General features: G+C 46.9%; 1 protein-coding gene and 1 long non-coding RNA gene across 2 annotated transcripts; one reads left to right on the top strand and one right to left on the bottom strand.

Moving 5' to 3' along the window:
- Positions 1-243: 243 nt before the first annotated feature.
- Positions 244-11,140, bottom strand: SPR (sepiapterin reductase). The gene is made up of 3 exons (XM_067533587.1): positions 10,758-11,140; positions 3,709-3,999; positions 244-1,060 (listed from the first exon to the last, which is right to left on the bottom strand). The coding sequence occupies exons 1-3, from the start codon at positions 11,086-11,088 to the stop codon at positions 870-872; spliced, it is 813 nt and encodes a 270-aa protein (XP_067389688.1). The 5' UTR covers positions 11,089-11,140; the 3' UTR covers positions 244-869.
- Positions 11,141-11,384: 244 nt separating this feature from the next.
- On the top strand, positions 11,385-13,108 carry LOC137143711 (uncharacterized). Its single transcript, XR_010917241.1, has 3 exons — positions 11,385-11,484; positions 12,143-12,260; positions 12,737-13,108. It is a non-coding gene; the product is annotated as an uncharacterized lncRNA (long non-coding RNA).
- The last annotated feature ends 8,002 nt before the right edge of the window (positions 13,109-21,110 follow it).

The raw sequence follows: 21,110 nt of genomic DNA on the forward strand, positions 1-21,110 counted from the left end.
TTTTTTGACTCCCACTGCACATGGAACAGATGTTTTCACAGCACTAGGCACCATGACTCCAAGATCCTTTTCTGGAGTGGTAACAGCTGATTTAGACCCCATCATTCTGTATGTGTAGTTGGGACTATGTTGTCCCGTACACCATTAACTTTGCATTTGTCAACATTGAATTTCATCTGCCCTTTTGCTGTCCAGTCACCCTGTTTAGTGAGATCCCTTTGTAACTCCTGGCAATTACGGGTGCTTACCACCTTTGGAAACCGAAATCTGCACCCATTAAGGTTCAAGCCTCTTGTCCTCACCTTCGAGACCCTTTATACCCACTTATTTTCTTCCCCATTTAGTTGGCCTTGTCTCTTCATGTCACTCCACCCCTCTGTGCCACCACTGATGACAGCCTTAGCCGCTTCCCTCAAACATCTCTGCACTTCCTTCTTTCTTTCTGTATAACGAAGACCCCAATCCTGCCAGCTGCGCTCTGTGGGTATACCACTGACTTGAGTGGGGCTCTGCACAGGAGGCTGCCCAGGCAAAACAGTCTGCAGGATGGGGATCTTCATTTGCAAGCCCCTCATGCCTTTCTGTTTTGGCCCAGATACAATAACCATTCTCTGCTTCAGTTTACCTGACTGGACAGAATAATTCTTTCCTACCACCACGGGGGTGTGGTGAGGTTTAATGAACTTTTGTAAAGTGCTCAGAGACCCTCAGATGTTACCAAATGGCAGCGTATCGCAGCTTCCGTGCGATGGGAGAATACAAGCACGCTCAACAAGCGCTTCCGAAACAGCAGAAAGCATTTTATACGCAGCTCAGCTGCAGAAGCAGAAACCAAGACGTCGGGGGAAAGAAGCCAGGAGGTGGATGGTTTAGATTTCGTAGAAGTCTATGTGTGCCCCCGAATCGAAGGTGTCCTCCACCAAAACGTTCACAAGCTTTTGGGCTGACACGCTGCAGTCCAGCAGCTTCCCACTGTGCTTCATGTCAAGGAACTGCTGGCGCACTTCTGGGTCTCCTGATTTTGTGCGGGCCAGCTGCTGCATTTCTGTGTCCAGAGGACCTGGAGCGGTGGGGGGAGGAGGGAGGAAAAAGGAGAGTCAGGTGACAAGTGGAATGGAAAAGCCTGTTAATTATTCTGCTACTCCGCACCTGGTTGGCTACAAGAGCATCTTGTATGAAAGGGAAATGTGATCAAGTCAATAGGCAAAATGCTATTCTTCGTACCCCAGATAAGTCTGGAGCAAGCATTGAAGCCAGCCAATGTTGAAGGCTGATCTATTGTAGTCAATAGGCCTGCTCCTCCACTGCCTTGCACTTTGTTTATATTTACACTTGTGCAAAAAGGACACAAAAAGGTGTCAAGTCCGAGTGCTTGTGTTTTACTTCAGCGTTGGTGAAAATAACGACACAAGGAAATGGAGAATTTGCATCACCACACCATCACTTCATTCAGTGTGAACAGGAGTGGGCCCCGTGTAGAAAAGACCTGCTCCAATGCCCACTGAAATCAAACAGACTCTTCCCACAGACATCAACAGATCAAGCCCTTATTCCAGATTTACACTGGACCAGGCCTGCTGTCATTATCAAGGAGCAGATGCTCCAAACATAGAACCTATCTTTAAACAAGGGGAGCAGAGGACACGGGGAATTACAGATCAGTCAGCCTAACTTCAATACCTGGTAAGCTACTGCAACAATCAATCAATTTGTAAGCACCGGGAGGATAACAGGGTTATAAGGACTAGCCAGCATGGATTTGTCAAGAACAAATCCTGCTAAACCAACCTGATTTCCTTCTTTGACAGGGTTACTGGCCGGGTGGATGGGGGAGAAGCAGATGCAATCTATCTTTATTTTAGTAAGGCTTTTTTGACACATTCCCACATGACATTTTCATAAGCAAACTAGGGAAATGCAAAATTAGATGAAATTCCTGTCAGGTGGTTGAAAGACCAAGCTCAAAGAGTCGTTATCAATAGTTTGCTGTCAGACTGAGAGGGTGTATCTAGGGGGGTCCCGCAGGGTCTGTCCTGGGTTCAATACTATTCAATGTTCTCTCTGATTACTTGGATAATGAAATGGAGAGTATGTTTAAAAAAATTGCAAATGACACCAAGATGGGAGGGGTTGCAAGCACTTTGGAGGACGGGATTAGAATTTCCAAATGACTGGGACAGATTGGAGAATTAGTCTAAAATCAACAAGATGCAATTCAGTAAAGACAGGGGCAAAGTGCTTTGCTTAGGAAGGAAAAATCAAATGCACAGCTACAAAATGGGGGATAAGTGGGAGGTGGTAATACACTATAGTCCGTGGATCCTTTTCAGCTGTATCACACGTTGAATACAAGTCAACAGTGTAATGCAGCTGCAAAAATACACCCGAGACTGATATTAGCCTTTGCAGGCGTGTCGGATGCAAGTCAGGAAGGTCATTGTCCTGCTCTGCTTGGCACTGGGGAGGCCTCTCCCACTGTCCAGTTCTGGGCATCACGTGTTAGGAAAGACGTGGACACACTGGAGAGAGTCCAGAGGAAAGCAATAAAAATTATACAAGGTTTAGAAACCTGACCTATGAGGAAAGGTTCCAAAAACTGGGCATGGTTAGTCTGGAGAAAAGAAGGCTGACCGGGGACCCGATAACAGTTTGCAAATATGTTAAAAGCTGTTATAAAGAGGATGATGATCAACTGTCCTCTGTGTCCGCTGATGGTAGGACTAGAAGTCATGGGCTTCATCTGCAGCAAGGGAGACTTAGGTTAGATATTTAAAAAAACAAAAAACTTTCCACCTCGCAAGGTAGTTACGCTCTGGAATAGGCTTCCAAGGGAGGCTGTGGAATGCCCGTCATTGAAGGCTTTAAGAACAGTTTGGACAAATACATGTCGGAGATAGTCTAAGATTATTTGGTCCTGCCTCACTGAAGGGGGCTGGACTTGCTAACTTCTTAAGGTTCCTGCTGGCCTGATATTTCCATAAGAGGAGAGAGCAAGACGCAACATTTCCACCAGCAATGAGAGAGTCTCAAAACAGACATTTAAGGGACCTGAAAATTGACCCAGATAGAGGGAATGATGACAAGAAAAAAGTTATACATTAAGTCTTTGCCTGCATTACTGCATGACACCTTGGACTACAAATGACCATTTTAAGAATCTGATTGTCACCATTCACGCCATTAACTGTCTGCACCTCTTTATAATTGTTTGAGTAAATCCTGATTCAACATAGGTTTAGTTATATGACTGCACTCTGTGTGAGATGGCCATTTACCAACAGCCTCTTCTGAATTAAAGTCTGAATAAGAAGTTCATTAAAAAAGTCAGTATACACCAAAGAGGAAGGAAAAGGGTTAACTAACCCCAGGAGATTTCTAGCATTGACTGGACAGCTATTTTCTACATCAGACAGAAGTTTGTGCTCTTTTGCGCAAAGAACTGTGCTTCTGTGGAAGGACTGGGTTGACAATCAACCTTCCTTCCCACACTCGGAACACCACTATCTCCAGGCTGTGATCAATGGGTCCGATTCTCACATCTTGCACCTTCCATAGAGGTTAACACTAGCACAGAGTCAGTGTAAATGCTATTGTTCAAATCTGGTACACTTTTGCACCCACTTTGTACAGGCATAGATGACAACAAAGCGCTAGGCACGGGAGAATCAGGCCCTGCATCTCCGTCAAAAGCAGCAAAAGTGACCCTACCTGGGGCATAGTTGACAACTCTAACATCAGGCTTTTCAAGTGCCAGAACCTGGAACATAATGTCCCGTGAGGCCTTCCCAGTGCAGTACAACGTCCAGCTCTTGAAGGGCTTCAGGGCACACAGCGAAGAGATGTTCACAACAGTCTTGCGCAAGCCAGGGCGCTCTGGGAAGCTCTTCAGGATGGAGGATGTGAGGCAAAGCGCCGAGGTGACATTGAAGGCAAAGTAGCTGTTGACTTCAGCTGGGCTGGTGAAATCCACAAAGGATTTGGAAATGTCCCCAAGAGACCCTAAAAAAGAACAGAACATGATATAGTGCTGGGTCCTTACAGAGACATTAAATTCATCCTACCACATCCCTATACAATGTTATACCCATTGTATAGATGAGGAAACTGAGGTAGAGGGGGGTTATGTGACTTAATCACAGGGAACTCATCCAACATCACAGAGGCCTTTTTTACACTGGGGATTTGCTCTGAATACCACCATCATCAGCACAGCACAGGTGCAAAGCCCTGACATAGACAGCCAAAGTGGCTATTTGTACCATTGCAGCTTACCTCAATTTCAAGCACGGGCAAGATCCCCGGGGGCAAATAGAAGCTTTGCCTGTCATCAGAGCTTTCCACCAATGCAGCTACACCGATAGCTGTAATCGGAACACATCCCCAGTGTAGGGAAAGCCTCTGTGTGATGTTGGGCAGGTCCCCATGAGACATGCCTGGTGTAGGCGCAGCGAGTCAAGTGAAGCATTATGGTTTACCACTATTTTCAGTAAACAAATCATCCTTTCCCCTCTGTTCTGTAAACCTCACATCTTAACATTTTTACACTGCCACTTATTACTATTATTACTTACCACTAATTTTTGTATTGCGACAGCACCCAGAGACCCCAGTCAAGATTGGAGTCCTATTGTGCTAGGTGCTGTACAAACAAAACAAATCAAAATCCCGTCCCCAAATGGCTTATAGCCTAAGGCCTCGAGTCCTGCACTGAGGTCTGCACCGGCAAAGCCCCCTCTGTTGGGTTCTGTCTTTATGGCGTGGATTACATAAAGGTAACAAGAGGCAGAGGGAAGAATAAGGAGGAGGAGACAAAGGACACATTACTGGGAACCAGGGTGGATAAAAATCAATGATTTTCAAAAAAAAATTAAAAAATCAGATTTTATTTAAATCAGATTTTTTTTTATTTAAAAAAAAAAAAAAAACCAAAATACTAAATTTCTCTCTCATTTAAAAAAATCACAGTTACAATTAAATCATCACAAACATGCTAATCCTACACTTACAGTCTCATAAATATGAATTAATGGCTCTAGTCTGTCCAGCTTAACTACCAGCTCTTGCTTCTTGAAAGTTCTGGGCTTTCAGTGTCTGTTTCAGTTTCAGAGCAGACTGAAGTCACGTGCAAAGAAAGACACAGACTGGATAGGATTGTTGTTGTTCTGTGTTTATGTGGTGGTGGAGCTGGGCCAAGCAAGGCAGAGGAGTTAGTTAAGACACTGTCTTTAAGACAGAGACAAAGGACGGAGGCAGAATAGAAAGGAACAGTGGAGTGGACTGGAAAGAAAAAAGGAAGACATTATTCAGTACACACGCAGCTTCCTATATTCCTCCTCACTTTTGCCACAGAAAAACAATCATGGCTTCTGGGCATGAGAGAGACCCTATCTGGGGAATATTTTGAAGAAATTCCTGGTTGATTGTTTTGAACAATTTATTAACTGGCCTATCCTCATAAAACTTTGTGAAGAAAACCGTGATAAAATAGATGGAAGTATCTCATCCAAAGTATCTCACACGGGATTAAAGAGGAATGTAGAGGATATGCTCAGTACACTGAAGCCTATATCCATAGCCTTAAACACGCTTCAGAGAAACTGTTGCTGCATTGCTGATGCTGTCAAAATGTGGAAGGCACTTGAAGAGACATTGAAGAAAGAAATACCTCACCAGAAAGTTAAACTGCAGGTGATAAAGAAGTGAAGGATCAAGCACTATCTCCACCTCATTTTCTTGCGAACATTCTCAACCCCAGATATAAAGGCAGATGTCTAACTTCTGAAGAAGATGCTGCTGCCATGGCATGGGCATCTCCAAATCACTCCTCAGTTATGCCAGTCATAGTAAATTTCAGGGCTGGAGCAGTACATGTTCACTGATGATGTTTTGAACAAAGTCACTGCCCTGAATTGGTGGAAATCGTTAGCCAGGCACCTTGAAACAGAGTTCCTTCAGTTGCTAAGCCAACTTTTCACAGCAGTAGCTTCCTCTGCAGGCACAGAGAGAATATTTTCATCATTTGGTATTATTCACTCAAAGCGAAGAAATCAACTGGGAGTTGAAAAAGCAGGAAAACTCCTATTTCTGATTCAGTCTATGAACAAAAAGGACAGTGGGAGTGGGGGAGATGAGAGCTAGTTGTAGACGTTTTAAGGACAGCGTACATTTAGTGTTGTGATGACCTGTCAGTTAATAAAATTTGAAAATTAAAAAAAAAAAAAGAAAGTTTAAGGACAGCTGTCAGCCAGCAAATGTGAAACATTTCTATAACATTTAAGATTTAGTTTAATAAAATATAAGTGCTATTGTGTTTGTGTGTGAGATTTAGTTCTTACCATTCCTGATGTACTGCAGCTGCAGGTAATGGGTATTATGTGCTATTTCCTAAATTAATACAAATCAAGTTAGCTAAAAAATGACAGTTACCCTCCTAGATGATGTAAAATGCCATACTGAGTTGTAAATTAACATGTTTTAGTGATCAGATTTGCACCATTGTTTAAGAAATATGTGAAGTAGTATCAGTGGGAAACTTGATCTAAATCGCCTTGATTTAAATTAATCCACCCTGCTGGGAACACAAGGTTGCACTTATTAGCACAGGTATAATACAGAGGGAGTACAGAGTGTGTTTTAAACTCATCAGAGGTGAGGGAGGAAGAGGGCATTATTGTTATTTAATATTTGTCTTGTGGTAGCATCTCGGGACTTCAATCACAGACCAGACACTCACTGTGCTAGGCACTGTACAAACACAGAGACACAAAAAGACAGTCTCTGTCCCAGGGGCACTCCGGGGCCCTTACCATCTCATCATCAGCCCACCCACCTAGCCACTAACATCACAGCGCCCAAAAACATGCTAGGCCCTTCGCAAAAGCAAGTAAAGTGGCCAGACCCGTGCCCCGGAGCACTTTCAGTCTAACGATACCTTTTTTACTCTCCATTGTATCACAAAGCAGCAGGGACAGGCAAAGAGCAAGGAACGCAATGATACGATCACCAGAGGATTCTTTCTGGCGGGAACCTATTGTCACTGTGCTACAGATAAAATGCACCCTCTCAAAACTCTATTTTAAAAAATATTGAAGAACTCTCGGTCATCTTTTCCTTGCCCATTTATTTTCTCCCTTGGCCATTTTACTGGCATGCTATTTTTCTGTGTATTGTTCAGCCCTACCCATTCTAATGTTTTGCATTGTTTTTCAGCCTTTGCCTATTCCTCCCTCCCCTTTGTTTCATTTACCTCTGACCAGCCTCTCCCTCATGCACAGACACTGGGGAGTTCATAGACTCATGGGGTGAAATCCTGGCCCCGCTGAAGTCAGTGGCAGTAATTCCATTAACTTCAACTGAGCCAGAATTTCACCGTCGATATAAAGACCTCATGCATAATACAGGCCACAATCTTTCAGTCGTCTGATGCGCTGAAGGTGGGCTTGCCTGGACCTCCCGCTGCTGCACCTGTTCCAGTCTCTCTTCCAGCTGCACCCTGCGAATGAGACGCGTGGACTCAGGGTCATACAGCCCAAGGAGCCCATCAGACTCCCTCATGCCTCTCTGTTCAGTGAAAAGGGAAGTCTGGCGTGGCTCTGATGATGATGATGTTCCACGTCCCATCTCCCCTCTACCACCGAGAAGAGGGACTTTATTGTCAGAACTTCCTTGTCTCACAAGTATTACCAGCACTGTGATAAAGCAGGATGGCCCTACTGGCACACAGGTAGTGCCAACGCTGTTAGGAGTTCTGAGAGCACGGGCCAGCTGCAAAGATCCCAAGGCCAGAAGGGACCATTGTGATCCAGTCCAGGGGATCTCAACACGTTTTAGTGGCCTCAAGAGCGCGGCCACCAACTCTTGCCAGTGGCCGCTGTGACACTTTTTCCTAAAATACTTGATTAACTTTAGGAAAAGCAAATAAAAATGTGCACAGACATGTCAAAATCATCATCATTTATTTATGTAGGGTTTGCGTTTGTTTGCAAACTCACTAATAAAAATAACGCACAGCTGTCTCTATTCGTTACTGGACCTAAACAGAAGGGAAACAAAAATAAGGTGTTTTGCATGTTCTTGTCTTTTGTTGTTTCTTTTTTGGTTGCTTTTTTTTTTGTGTTTTTTTGGGAGACTTGCTAGCTTGTATGTTTGTTAGTATCATTTTTCACAGAAGCAGACTGGCTAGCTAGCTGGGAGGCAGTGAAAATCAATATTAACACACATACAAATATCGTTTTTCACAGCAGCTTTACTCAGCGCCAGCAAGCCGGGGGACAAATTAAGCCCTGGATGGGGAGGTGGGTAGGGAGGCAGCAGGGGCCAGGGGCGATGGGGGGAGGATGGCGAGCCCGGGGCTGGAGCCTGAAGCCCTGCGCCCAGGCACTGGAGGATGCAGTGGGGGGACCAGAGGTGATTGGGGGGGGGGGGGGGAGCCAGAGCCCGAAGCCCCACAGCCAGATCCTGGGGTCCCGAGGATGGAGCCCGCTGCCATGCAGCCATAACTCGGGGATGGAGGAGGCAGCAGGGGCCAGAGCGACAGGCAGGGAGCCCAGGGCCGGCGGCCGGAACCCGCCACCATATGGCTGTAGCCCAGGTCCCCTGGCCAGAACCTGGGGGACGGAGCCTGCTGTCGCATGGCTTAAGCCCAGAGCCAGAGGAGGCAGTGGGTGCAAGGGGCAAATGGAGGAGTGGGGGGAGGAGTCTGGGGCTGGGAGACGGAGCCTGAAGCTCCACGACCAGACCCTGCCACCAATCACCCCAGGACTGGAGCCGGAAGCCCGGGCTCCCTGACCCGCAGGAGGGTGGGGAACTCACACCATCTGCCTGTTCCTCTGGCATTTTCTGGCTCCACGTGGCAGCTGGGCCCAAACCGTGCTGGCGCCCCTAGGGAGGGCTGCTGCTCTCCCACCCACCCCCCAATCACCACCCAGGAGGCTATGGCTGCAAGAAAAGCTCCTGGTGGCCACATCTGAGAAAGCCTGATCTGGACTGACCTCCTGCATAACACAGGCCAGAGAACGATCCCAACAAAAATTCCTAGTGCAGAGATTTTAGAAAAGCATCCAGTCGTGATTTTACAATTGCCCAGCTGGAGAATCCACCATGACCCTTGGTAAATAGCTCCAATAGTGAATTACTCTCACCACAAAAAAGCCCATCTGAATTGGTCTAGCTTCAACTTCCAGTCACTGGATCATGTCATACCTTTCTCTGCTAGACTGAAGAGCCCATTATTAAATATTTGTTCCCCATGGAGGTACTTATAGACTATAATCGAGTCACCCCTTAACCTTCTCTTTGTTAAATTAAATAGATCGAGCCCTTTCCCTCGATCGCTACCAGGGAGGTTTTCTAATCCTTTAATCATTCTCATGGCCCTTCTCTGAACCCTCTCCAAATTATCAACATCCTTCTTGACTTGCAGGCACCAAACTGGACATGCTATTTTTGCAGCAGTCACAGCAGTGCCAAATACAGAGGTAAACTAACCTCCCTACTGCTGGAGATTCTCTTCTTAGAGCTAATGCGATCCTGGGATGCACAGTCCGCTACAGCATCACGCTGGGGAGCTCATGTTCAGCTGATTATCCACTCCACCCCCCCCAAATCTTTTTCAGTCACTGCTTCCCACCTCATCCCATAAGCCTGGCCAACAGTCTTTGTTCCTAGACGTACACATTTACATTTAGCAATATTAAAATGTATATTGTTTGCAGGCACTCAGTTTACCAAATCATCCGTATTGCTCTGAATTAGCAACCTTTCCTCTTCGTTATTTACCACGCTCCCAATTTTTGGGTCACCTGCAAACGTCATCAGTTACAATTGTATGTTTTCTTCCAGGTCATTGATAATGATGTTAAATAGTGTAGGGCCAAGAACTGATTCCTGCAGGATCCCACTGGAGACAAACCAGCTCAGTGACTCCAGTTTAAAAAAATAAATAAATAAAATCAAAATGACACTCAGGATCAAGTTCAACAGCCCCTGAAGATCAGTCAGGGCTACGGAGCAGTGCAAAGACACACGGCTTTCGTTTATTATTACACCCTGATTTGAGATTTCAGAGGAAAACCAGCATGTTTCCAGCTTGGGAACACGGTTGTAAGGAATGAGAGTTACATGACACTACAGAGGGACGTCTCGCTTCTGAAGCATCGGATTAAACACGTTGTTACAGTCAGCTTTGTCAATACTTTCCAAGCCCTTACTGCTAAAAACTGCCCAAATGACAGCGGGTTATCAAAGATGGCATGCATGTGCCTGTCCCTACTCCTCCACCATACACCAGTATAAAAACTGCATCCCCTCTGAGCCCCCCTTTTCTATAGCCCCTGGTGGACCAAGAAGAGTAGCAAGTTGGTGTTTTGTTTTCACAGCCCCAGCTCCACAAGCCCTCACTCCTGGAGGTTCTCCCCGTCTCTCTTTAGTTTCCCCGTCTCTCTGCGGCTGGCATCCACAGACCACAAGAGTAACGGGGGGGGGGGGGGGAGTGTTTTAAAAAAACCAAGGCGCTTCGATTCGCTTTCTGCTCCAGCTAATGGACGGAGGCGCCAGCCTCACTTCGCCAGGTTTTATAGCGGTCTCTAATGATAGATGAGTAAGAGACACAGAAACTCCCCCCAAATACACATTGGGTGCCCCATCCCACCCACTGTATCCCCACCCCACACATCTGCCTTTGCCTCCCATTACCGCCTCCAGCTCCCCCCGGGACCCCTTCCCCGGCTATTCCTGCCCCCCACGCTAGACGGCTCTACCCGCATTGTTGATGATGAGGAGCCGCTCCAGACCAGCCGCTCCCGACAGCTCCTGGACCGCCCGGAGAACCAGCGGCAGCCCCTCCTCGGTGCTCAGGTCGGCCGGCACGGAATTCACGGTCAACCCGGGGAAACCGCACCGCAGCTCGGCCTCCAGCTCGGCCAGGAGCCCCCGGGATCGGGCCACCAGGAGCAGGGCGGAGCCGGCCTCCAGCCGCGGGGCCAGCAGCAGGGCCAAGCTCCGGCCGAAGCCCCGGGAGGCGCCGGTGAGGATGCAGGCGGCCTTGCCCAAGGAGGGCGGCCTTGCCCCGGTCGTGTCGCCAGCTTCCATCCCCTGGCCCTGGCCCTGGCTCTGGCTCTGGCTCTGCAGTCAGGTGCGGGAGTGCGGCTGGCCTGGCTCAGCTGGGCGACTCCTAGGCCAAGGGGCTGGTTTAGGCACCACCACGTGACGCCTCCGGCCAGCTGCGCTCAACGTTCGGTGAACTGCAATTTAGAATTCTGAGACCTTCCTTCAGAACGCTGAGACACCACCCCCGCGCCCTGATTGGCTCGGCTGTCACGTACGCCCCGCCCACTCGAAAAAAAAATTCACATCCCTAGGTAGTAAGTGAAAGAATACAAATGTGAGATAAAAGAAAGGAAAAGAATCAGATTCGGCTCTGAGAAATGACAGTGCAAATGGCCAGGTTCGTCTGTGACATCCTGAGAGAATCTGCTTACTTTACAAGTAATAATAATCGTTGTTTTCTTTCTCCTTGCTTGCCCTGCTCACTGGCTCCAGATCTGAAAGAGAAACTGGCTCAAGCATCTTCAGTGCCTCTCCAGGCAGAACGACTCAGTCTGCTGTGTGTACACAGGGGATGTCAGATAAGAAGCCAATTTACCATTCTGTAGCTGATTGGCTTTTACTGTTCTATAGCTGATTGGTTTTCAGTGCACACAAGAGCCATAACTTACTGTGGGGTGCAATTCTACAAAAACAGGCATGCCACTGAACTCAGCGTGAGCAAAGCCACCTGTGTATCTCACATGCAAGACTGGTGCTTTAGGCCCTGGTGCTGAAAGTTGTTCCAGGCAGGCGTGGAGTCCTGCAAATTGTTTAAATACTTTATTGCAACTGGCATCTGCTCCCACCATCCTAACTCATGCACTGATATCCAAAGGGAGTTTTGTGCATATAAGGTCTGCAGGGCCTCATTCTAAAATGTAAATGATGTTTAAAATGAAGTGGTCGGATCCAGGTGAATATGGCATCTGTCTCTGTCAGCTCCGGTGGGCAGGGCAGTGATCCCCTGTGTCAAAGGCTATCTTTGGTCCCGCAGTGCCTCTTCCCATCAGGCCTCTGTCTAATCTTGCTTTTCCGTTATCTTTTCCCCCCTGAAAAGCAAACGAAAAATAACCACAGAAACTGGAAGTGAATGACCAGCTCTCTGTATGTATATCTGCTTGCCTCTCCACTCAGGCCGCAGCCAAAGATGCAGAGACATCATCCCCTTGGTGTAGGTATGTAATGCTCTGTCTATGTGACCCGAGGCTACCATAGTTTTGGAATATTGAGTCTAGTTCGGGTAGGAGCTAGGACCCAGTAGAGATCCCTCATGAGCTCGAGGGCAGGTGACAAGACAATTCTGGGCTGGAGGTGGGACTGCTCTGTAACACATTATGGATATGCCCATACTATGGAGCCTGTGCCAGCAGAGCCCCCTAGCGCAGACAGCCCACACCGACAGAAGGAGTTTTTTAGTTGGTGTAGGAACACCACTTCCCCAAGCGACGTTAGCTATGTCAACAGAAGCCCTCTTTCATCAACAGAACTGCATCCACACTGGGGGTTTTGTCAGCATAGCTGTGTCGGTCAAGGGTGTGTTTTTTCACACCCCTGATTGACATAGCTATGCCGACATAACTACTGACAAGCCTGTGAGTTCTGTATGTGACATGGTGATGGGGATGTTTATAGTCTGAATATGTGGGTTTAGTTTAATTGCAGAATATTGGACAAACAAGCGGAAAGTGAAGCAATGGCTTGAGATACGCCACTTCCTGGGAACACTTCCAACCCGAGCAGTTAAGAGACAAGGTCTGAGATACTGGGGTCCAACAGATTGAAAGGACATTAAAGAGTTAAAAAGACACCCTCTCTCCGGAAGTCTGGGAGTTGCTACAGGGAAGCAGTTCGAGGTGACAGTCGGGACCCACTGGTGTGTCTGAAGAAGCTAGGTCTGCCTGGCTCATCATTACTGGTGGCAGGGCTGTATGTAAGAGAGATGTGTGTAGACTGTTTAGTGTTTTAAAATCCTTCTTCTCTTGTGCTATGCTCCTACAGTAAAGATTAAAGAATACTTTGGTTTAAAAAGGCTGCCAGGCACCGTACAGACTTCCCACTTGGAGCTGCTGGGCAAGCACAGTGAATACACAGGTTCTGTAGCACAGGGCCCTATCTAAGACTGGGAGACATGCATCATTCTACCTCAGGAAAGGTAAAGGTACAAGGCCTGACACCTGAAGGGGACAGGAGTGCAGCTAGCCCTGTAACCATGCCAAGTTCCACCTAATTTCATCTGAAGTCCTAACTGGATTTCAGAAAGCCTCTGACATGGTCCTTCAACAAAAGTTCATAAGTAAATTAAGCAGCCGCGGGATAAGAGGCACGGTCCTCTCATGGATCAGTAACTGGTTAAAAGATAGGAAACAAGTAAGAATACATGGACAGTTTTTACAATAGAAGAAATTAGCAGTGTCCTCCACAGATCTCTTCTGGAATCTGTGCTGGTCAAAATATTCATCAATGGACTGGAAAAGGGGGTGAACAGTGAGGTGGCAAAATTTGCAAATGATACAAAATTACTCAAGATTGTTAAGTCCAAAGCTGACTGCAAAGAGTTACAAAGAGATCTGACTAAACTGGGTGACTGGGCAACAAAATGGCAGATGAAATTCAGTGTTGATACGTATAAAGTAATGCACATTGGAAAAAATAATCCCAACTATATATATAAATATGAATACATACAAAATGGTGGGGTCTAAATTAGCTGTTACCACTCAGGAAAGAGATTTTGGAGTCGTCTTGGATAGTTCTCTGAAAACATTTACTCAGTGTGCAGTGGCAGCAAAAAAGCTAACAGAATATAGGAACCATTAGGAAAGGGATAGATAATAAAACAAAATATCATAATGCCACTATATAAATCCATGGTACACCCACACCTTGAATACTGTGTGCAGTTCTGGTTGTCCCACCTAAAAAAAAAATGTTAGAATAGGAAAAGGTGCAGGGAAGGGCAATAAAAATAATTAGAGATATGGAACGGTTTACATACAAGGAGAGATTAAAAAGGCTGGGACTATTCATTTTTAAAAAGAGATGACAAAGGGGGGATATGATAGAGGTCTGTAAAATCATGATAGGTGTGGAGAAAGTGAATAAGGAAGTATCATTTATCTCTTCACGTAACACAAAAACAGGGGTCATCCGATGAAATTAATAGGCACCAGGTTTATATCAAACTCACAATGCAAGTCAACCTGTGGAACTCATTGCCAGGGGATGTTGTGAAAGCCAAAAGTATAACTGGGTTGAAAAAATAATTAGAACAGTTCATGGAGGATAGGGCCATCAATGGCTATTAGCTAAGACAGTCCAGAAGACAACCCGATGCTCTGGGTGTCCCTAAACCTCCAACGGCTGGGAGTGGGTGACAGGGGAATGGATCACTCAAAATTGCCCTGTTCTGTTCATTTCCTCAGAAGCACCTGGCACTAGCCACTGTCAGGAGACAGGACAGTGGGCTAGATGGACCGTTGGCCTGGCCCACTGTGGCCCCTTTTATGTTCTTATGCTCTGAATTTTCAAAGGACATGTAAAGAGAAGAATCGCCTAGTAAGGAGGCTGCTGCTGCTGGCAGGGAACTGTTCTCTATTTCCTGAGAGATTGAGACAAACATCTGGGCTCTCCTTTTGCCCTCTGAACGTTGTTTGAACAGGCAGCCGGAGGAACTCAGGGCCTTTCTGAAGGCACTTTACTAGAGGCTGGCCTGATAAAATCAATAACACACTCTCCTTCCCTAGAGGAACGTTTCTTTTTTCTGTCCACTCTTGTTTGTGGGAAGGAGTCTGGAAATGGTTATAGCCATATAAGCCCAATTTGTCCTGGAGCTCCCATGTGGGGAAATGTGGTTTTGTACCAATGTGGCTAGCAAGTGAACAGCCACAGAGCCAGTTCCTCAGGTGGTGTCAATAGGCTTGGGTCCACTGATGGAGAAGAAGTTACACTGATTTATATCCAGCCGAGGATCTGGCTCAGCATTTCTTCCAATATCTTACAGATCCTGCAATTATCAATTTGTTTCAGATGTGAGCTGTCAACAAGCCTCTGAATGATGTTAAAGCATGAACTCCTGAATTTGATGTGCATTTTTGATTTACTACTGATCTCCTGGCAGGGATTTCTGATTTGCACTTTATAAAAGGCTTCACGCTTTGCTACGTCTAACCGTTGCACTTATAAACTCCCTCCTTTTGTAGGATGATAAGGCAACATCTGTATTTCTCTTCCATCCAGATAAATTTTTCTTCTTGGAAACTTTTCAGCTTCTCTCTTTCATTTATTGCCAAGTAGTTGCATAAAAGTACCAGCTCAGAAGACACTTTGTTTATTAACTAACACAGTGTTACCCACATTTTTGGCTTGAGGGCCACAGATATCACTTTTACAACCCTGAAGGACCACCACTCTCCGCCAACGGGCCCCTTCCCCACTGCAGCCAGATGGAAGGAGTTCAGCGAGGAGGCTGCTTCCTCACTGATCTCCCGTCCCCCTGGCTGCATCAGGGAAACCGCACGTCCTGTAGCCCCGTACGCTCCACCTGGGTCCCTAGGCAGTGGCTCCCTTCTGCAGCCAGCGGGAGGGGAGTCGTGAGCCACTTTGAAAGCCCCCGTGGGCCACTTTTGGCCCCCAAGCCAAAGGTTGGAAACCAATTGTGGCCCAAACCTGCAAGGGACTGAGGACCGAGTTTTAAAGGTATTAATGCACCTAACAAGGTAGATAGATGCGACTGGGATTTTTAAAAGCAGCTAGCACCCAGATCCTCAACCTCTATGGCAGTTAGGTGCTTAAATACCTTTGTGGATCTGGGCCTCAGCATCTCATTCCCATTGATTTTACTAGTCCCTGTCCATTTACATTTGTTTTCATAAGGGCCAAATCGTGGCAGTAAACCCCTGAAAGTGTCAATGGTTGCCATCAAGTAGGTCTTTGATCCATAAACAATCACAGACTCCTTAAAGCTGATGGGTGTGCAAACCATTTTTCTTTCCCGCTACATGGAAGGAGTGATTAAATGCCCCTTTATGTGGTGATAGCTGAAAACAATAGAATACCACTGCCCAAGACAATGGCTGCATGGTGGGACTGATGAGAAGCTATGATGTGTGAGCTAAAGGGTTCCCTGGGACTAGTTACAAATGCAGGGGTAACAGGGCTGATTGCTCGGAATTGTGTTTGGCCAGGTCTGCACAAGAGAGTTTTTTTTAACCAAAATCAGCTTTTCGGAATAAAACACTGCTGATGTACACACTCTACTCCCCCCCCCCCCACTGACTCAGGTTTTGGGGGGAGGGTTGGGTTGGAAAACGATTTGCCCTCGGGTTTGGGGCAGGCCTGCCTCAACCCTGGGTCTCTTCACGGGAGCTAGAGCTCGGTGAGAAGGGCTGCTGTCCCTCAATGGGCAGCCAACAGGACTCTCTATGGGCTGGAGGGTGTCGCTGGCCCGCCACCCCTCTGACTCCTGGGGCAGGCGGGGCCACGTTGAGCGAAGCTGGCCGTCAGTTCTCCCCATTGTTCTCTCTCTGCTGTGGAGCTGCGGGGTTCCAGGTCAGTCTTGAGCCCTGTGGATGGAAGTGTCCGGAGCCCAGCTGGCTCCCAGCCTGGCTACGAGGCAGCCTAGCAAGCTGAGCTGGGCCCAAGGAGCTGTCTCCAGATGGCTGTGCGTCCTGACGGGGCAGGGGAGCCAGCAGCCGGCTGTGTGAGCCTCGTGCAGCGGCCTCTCCACGCGTAGTACGGTGCTTCCCCCACTCTTCCTTCCACTTCCTGCTCCAGCCCTGCTCCTGCCCTGCTCCTGCCCTGCTCCAGCCCTGCTCCTGCCCTGCTCCTGCCCGCTTCGGTCGAGTCCTTGCCTCCCTGCTCTGACGCTGACTCCGACCCTGACCTCTTGGTTTGGATTCTCGACCCTTTGGCTTGGCGTTCCCGATCCCGGCTCCGGTTCTGACCTCTTGGTTTGGATCCTCGACCCTGACACCAGCTTCACCCTGAGACCCGTCCCTGACTCCTGGCCCTCTGCTCACTATTTCTTCGAACTGCTCACACACCCAGCAGGCGAGGCCTTGCTTCACCCAATAGGACGCTCCCCCCCACACACACTCCCCAGTAGCTTACGGAGAGAGACAAACACAGCACCTCGCCTACTGCTGCAGGGAGCAACTCCATGCCCCTCGCCTGACTTCTTGCAGCCCTCTGCCCGGGTTCAGCTCACACACTGGGGCAGTTCCAGTGACGGGCGACCCAGCAGTTGTTTTCCCTACTTGTCAGTCATGCTCCTGGTCCGGCCCCCAAAGACGTGTTTGTGTCTCTCAAACACAGGAGAGTCAGACAGCCTCCGATGCAGTTCCAGGCTCTGCCTCTGTGCCTCTGACGTCTAGGGGAGCTGATGGGAGCTCCCACATTGGCAAGCGGGTTACGTATGGACCATCACATTTCACCCACTAATTCCAGTACCATGCCCAAGAACTTGGGGTCGAACTAGAGTAGGTTTAAGAAGGACATCCGCTCTTGTTTTAGATGATTTCATATAAACTGGAGAATCTATCCTATCCCTAGGCAAATTGTCCCAGTGGGTAATGACCTTCACTGTTAAAAATGTGGGCCTTTATTTCTAGCGTGACTTTGTTTAGCTTCTACTTTTAACCAATGGACCTTGCCATGCCTTTGTTCTATAGATTAAAGATCCCTCTAGAAGCTGCCGGATCCCTTTTACCAGGGTAAAATAATACTGGAGATGCAGGAGAATCTCATGCTGTTATGCCACTAATTCATGTGTTATCAGAATCATAGAATCATAGAGTTGGAAGGGACCTCAGGGGGTATCTAGTCCAACCCCCTGCTCAAAGCAGGACTAACCTCAGCTAAGTAATCCCAGCCAGGGCTTTGTCAAGCCGCAGCTCAAAAACCTCTAAAGATGGAGATTCCACCACCTCCCTAGGTAACCTATTCCAGTGCTTCACTACCCTCCTAGTGACAAACTCCTAGTGAAAAAATCTTAGGGTATGTTTTTCCTACAAGCACTATAGCTGCACAGCTACAGGGCTGTAGCATTATAATGTAGATACTATGGTGACAGAAGCGTTTTTTCCATCATTGTAGTAAATCCGGTAGGTAGGTCGACACAAGAATTCTTCTGTCAGTAAAAATAACGAGAGTTCTGTGGCACTTTAGAGACTAACAAATTTCATTTCAGCTGGCATAAGCTTTCGTGAGCCTCAGCTCACTTCCTCAGATGCAGTAGGTAGAAATGATACAGCAAAGAGGTAACATATATAGGAGGCATCACATACATATACAAGCGCGTAGAGAACAATGGGGTAGGTGGATAAAAGACGGGTACTTGAGGTCTAATGACAACCATTGAGTAGGAGGTGAGAATGGGTTAAAGACTGATGTAAATCCTGCAATACCTCTTCCCAAATCTATGTTAGCACAAACTAGGATAACTGGATATTTTTGTTAACTGTCTAAATATTCAATTCCTTTTTTACCCCTTGCTAAATTTTTGACTTCGCAACATCTTGTAACAATGAGTTCAACAGTTTAGTTATGTGCTGTGTGAAAAAGTGTTGTCATTCATTGAGTGTCTTCTTTTTCTTATGTCGTGAGACAAGGAGAACAGAAGTACCTGATCTAACTTCTCTAGGCCATTCATGAATTTGTATATTGATTATATGTTTTATATACTGACTACATATTAACAATTCTGGTTCAGTAAGAATTGTGATGCTGCGGCTCAGTTCTGACTAGTATTCTCATGACTGCAGCTTGCATTTTCTAGGGATGTTAATTTGGCATAGTCATGCTAGTATGAATTATTTTCATTTACTTGGACAGATGATCTTCCCACACCCTCATGCAGAATTTTTCAGTTCTGCTGCAATCACATGTCTTATGTGTAGGGCCCTACCAAATCCACAGCCATGAAAAACGCGTCACAGACTGTTTTTTGTGTACTTTTCCCCTATAGCAGCCTTTCTCAAACTGGGGTCCCAACCCAAAAGGGGGGTGCCAGGCTATTGTAGGGTGGCTGTGGCATTGCAACCTTTATTTCTGCACTGCCTTCAGAGCTGGGCTGCTAGAGAGAAGCAGCAGCTGGTGGGCACCCAGCTCTGAAGATGGCACCACTGCCAGTAGCAGCATAGAAGTAAGGGTGGCGTGGTATGGGGGAAGGATCGTCATGAGCTTTATATGTTTATATTTTGCTGTTTTAAAATACATGTTCATGCTTTGTTACAAAACCATGAAATTTAAGATTTAAATACCTAAAACCATGAAATTCAAGATTTAAAAATGCCATGACCATGAAATTTATGAAAGTGGACCATGCATTTGGTAGGGCCTTACTTATGTGGTCAGAAGCAAGAATGCACTCATAGATCTCTCACACTTTTTTGGGAGTTTTATTTGGCTGATCATACCAATGGAGCCAATGGGGGGGGGGGAGGGGGAGAAACGATGGTGTGGTTAGGGTGCAGGTCCAAGACATGGGAGATCTGGATTTAATTCCTGGCTCTGCCACAGACTTTCTGTATAACCTTGGGAAAGTCACTTCATCTGTAAATTGGGGATAATAATACCCTACCTGCCATTAGTGCCAGGAGGATAAATGCATTAGTATTGTGAAGCATCAGAGACCCTACTGCCGGGAATCATGGAAGTGCATAGATAATGCACATAGATATTTGTTTTGCAAGCTCACACATTGGAATTATTCAGTTTAATTTTGTGGGGAAATGTAGTAGTACATCATGTTCTCTGGTTGCAGCTGTCACATTCACTAATTGGAATAGTTATTTGTGATCAGTAACTGTGATTAGGGGCATTTCCTCAGTCTCAGATGACTGATTGGGCCTCTTCAGTTGTTTAAATCAAGATTGGTGTGACCCGTCCATGCCCAGGGTAGTCAACTGAGAATGCTGACGTCAGGACAGGCTGCAAAAGGAGAGCGGATTCTCCCCGCGCTGGTGGGTGACACTGAAGCCTGGCTTCCCAACCAGCCACGAACTGCTTCTGATTTCCCCACACTGGTTATCAAGAAGCCAGTCCACAAATGTCCACAGCCCCCTTTACTGCATTCCAGCTCCAGGCTCCCAAATCAGCACTAGGTCCAGCAAAGAGGCCAGTTACTAGAACTCTCTGCTCTTTGCTAAAAAGGTTCCCTCTGACCCCAAGGGGTCAGCCACAGCACCAGATCAATATAAGTTTGGGTCTTACCTAAAATACCACGCTGGCAGCCAATCCTTTAGTAACTAAACTAAAGGTTTATTGTAAAAAGAAAGAAATATACCACGAGAGAAATGTTAAAAGATTAGAGCAATCACAGATATATAAATGATTAAAAGTCCATACACATCAGGTTTCTGGAAGAGTTGTGGAGTTACAGGCTTGTATAGTTCCCTCTGGTTCACATCCAGTACCTGGATGGGTCTGAGTCCTTCAGTTCAGTTGCAAGATGAATTGATCCAGAGGTAGGCGTGTGTCTGCAGCTGGACAGGAGCAAAGACCAAGATGGATCCTCTGTTTTGATCTTATAAACCCCCTGTGTCCCTGGCCATGCGGCCTGGGGCAAGTCACAAGAGTTAAAATGGAGTCCAGAGTCACGTGGGCCAAACCTGGTAACTCTTCAGGTGTGCCTGGGGTTTCTTCCTGGGCCCCTTGCCTCTGTGAGTGTCTTAATGGGCCTGTAAGCGGGCTATTGTCTTGTAGCCATCCTGTCTGAGATGTGGCCCAGGCAGCACATGTTGAAATACAGATGTCTCAAATATATCCAGCTTCCCTTTCACCATCACACATGAACATGAGTGTTACCATCTGACTTAGCACATTACAACCCTTCTAACCGTACCCGACATGGTATGAGAATATTTGTGATTTGGACACACTGATGTTAACCCACATGACAAACGCCCCCCCCCCCCCCCCATGTGCCCAGCATGACAATTGGATCTCTTTCTAAAATGCAATCTAGTTCAACAACAGGTCATTGGGTTTGGTATGAGAATCGCTGGTTTAGGTTCTGTGGCCTGTGT

Source organism: Emydura macquarii, unplaced genomic scaffold (genome assembly GCF_026122565.2).
Source record: "Emydura macquarii macquarii isolate MOO-44397 ecotype Brisbane River unplaced genomic scaffold, CSIRO-AGI_Emac_v2 contig_3345, whole genome shotgun sequence".
Taxonomy (NCBI): domain Eukaryota; kingdom Metazoa; phylum Chordata; order Testudines; family Chelidae; genus Emydura; species Emydura macquarii.

Bases quoted from the DNA above. Each gene is read 5' to 3' on its own strand.
- SPR (XM_067533587.1), bottom strand. From the start codon at position 11,088: ATGGAAGCTGGCGACACGACCGGGGCAAGGCCGCCCTCCTTGGGCAAG. The intron at 4,000-10,757 runs GTAGAGCCGTCT...GTTCTTTTTTAG, and splicing joins CCTCATCATCAACAATGCGG to GGTCTCTTGGGGACATTTCC. The intron at 1,061-3,708 runs GTAGGGTCACTT...CCACCGCTCCAG, and splicing joins AGTTGTCAACTATGCCCCAG to GTCCTCTGGACACAGAAATG.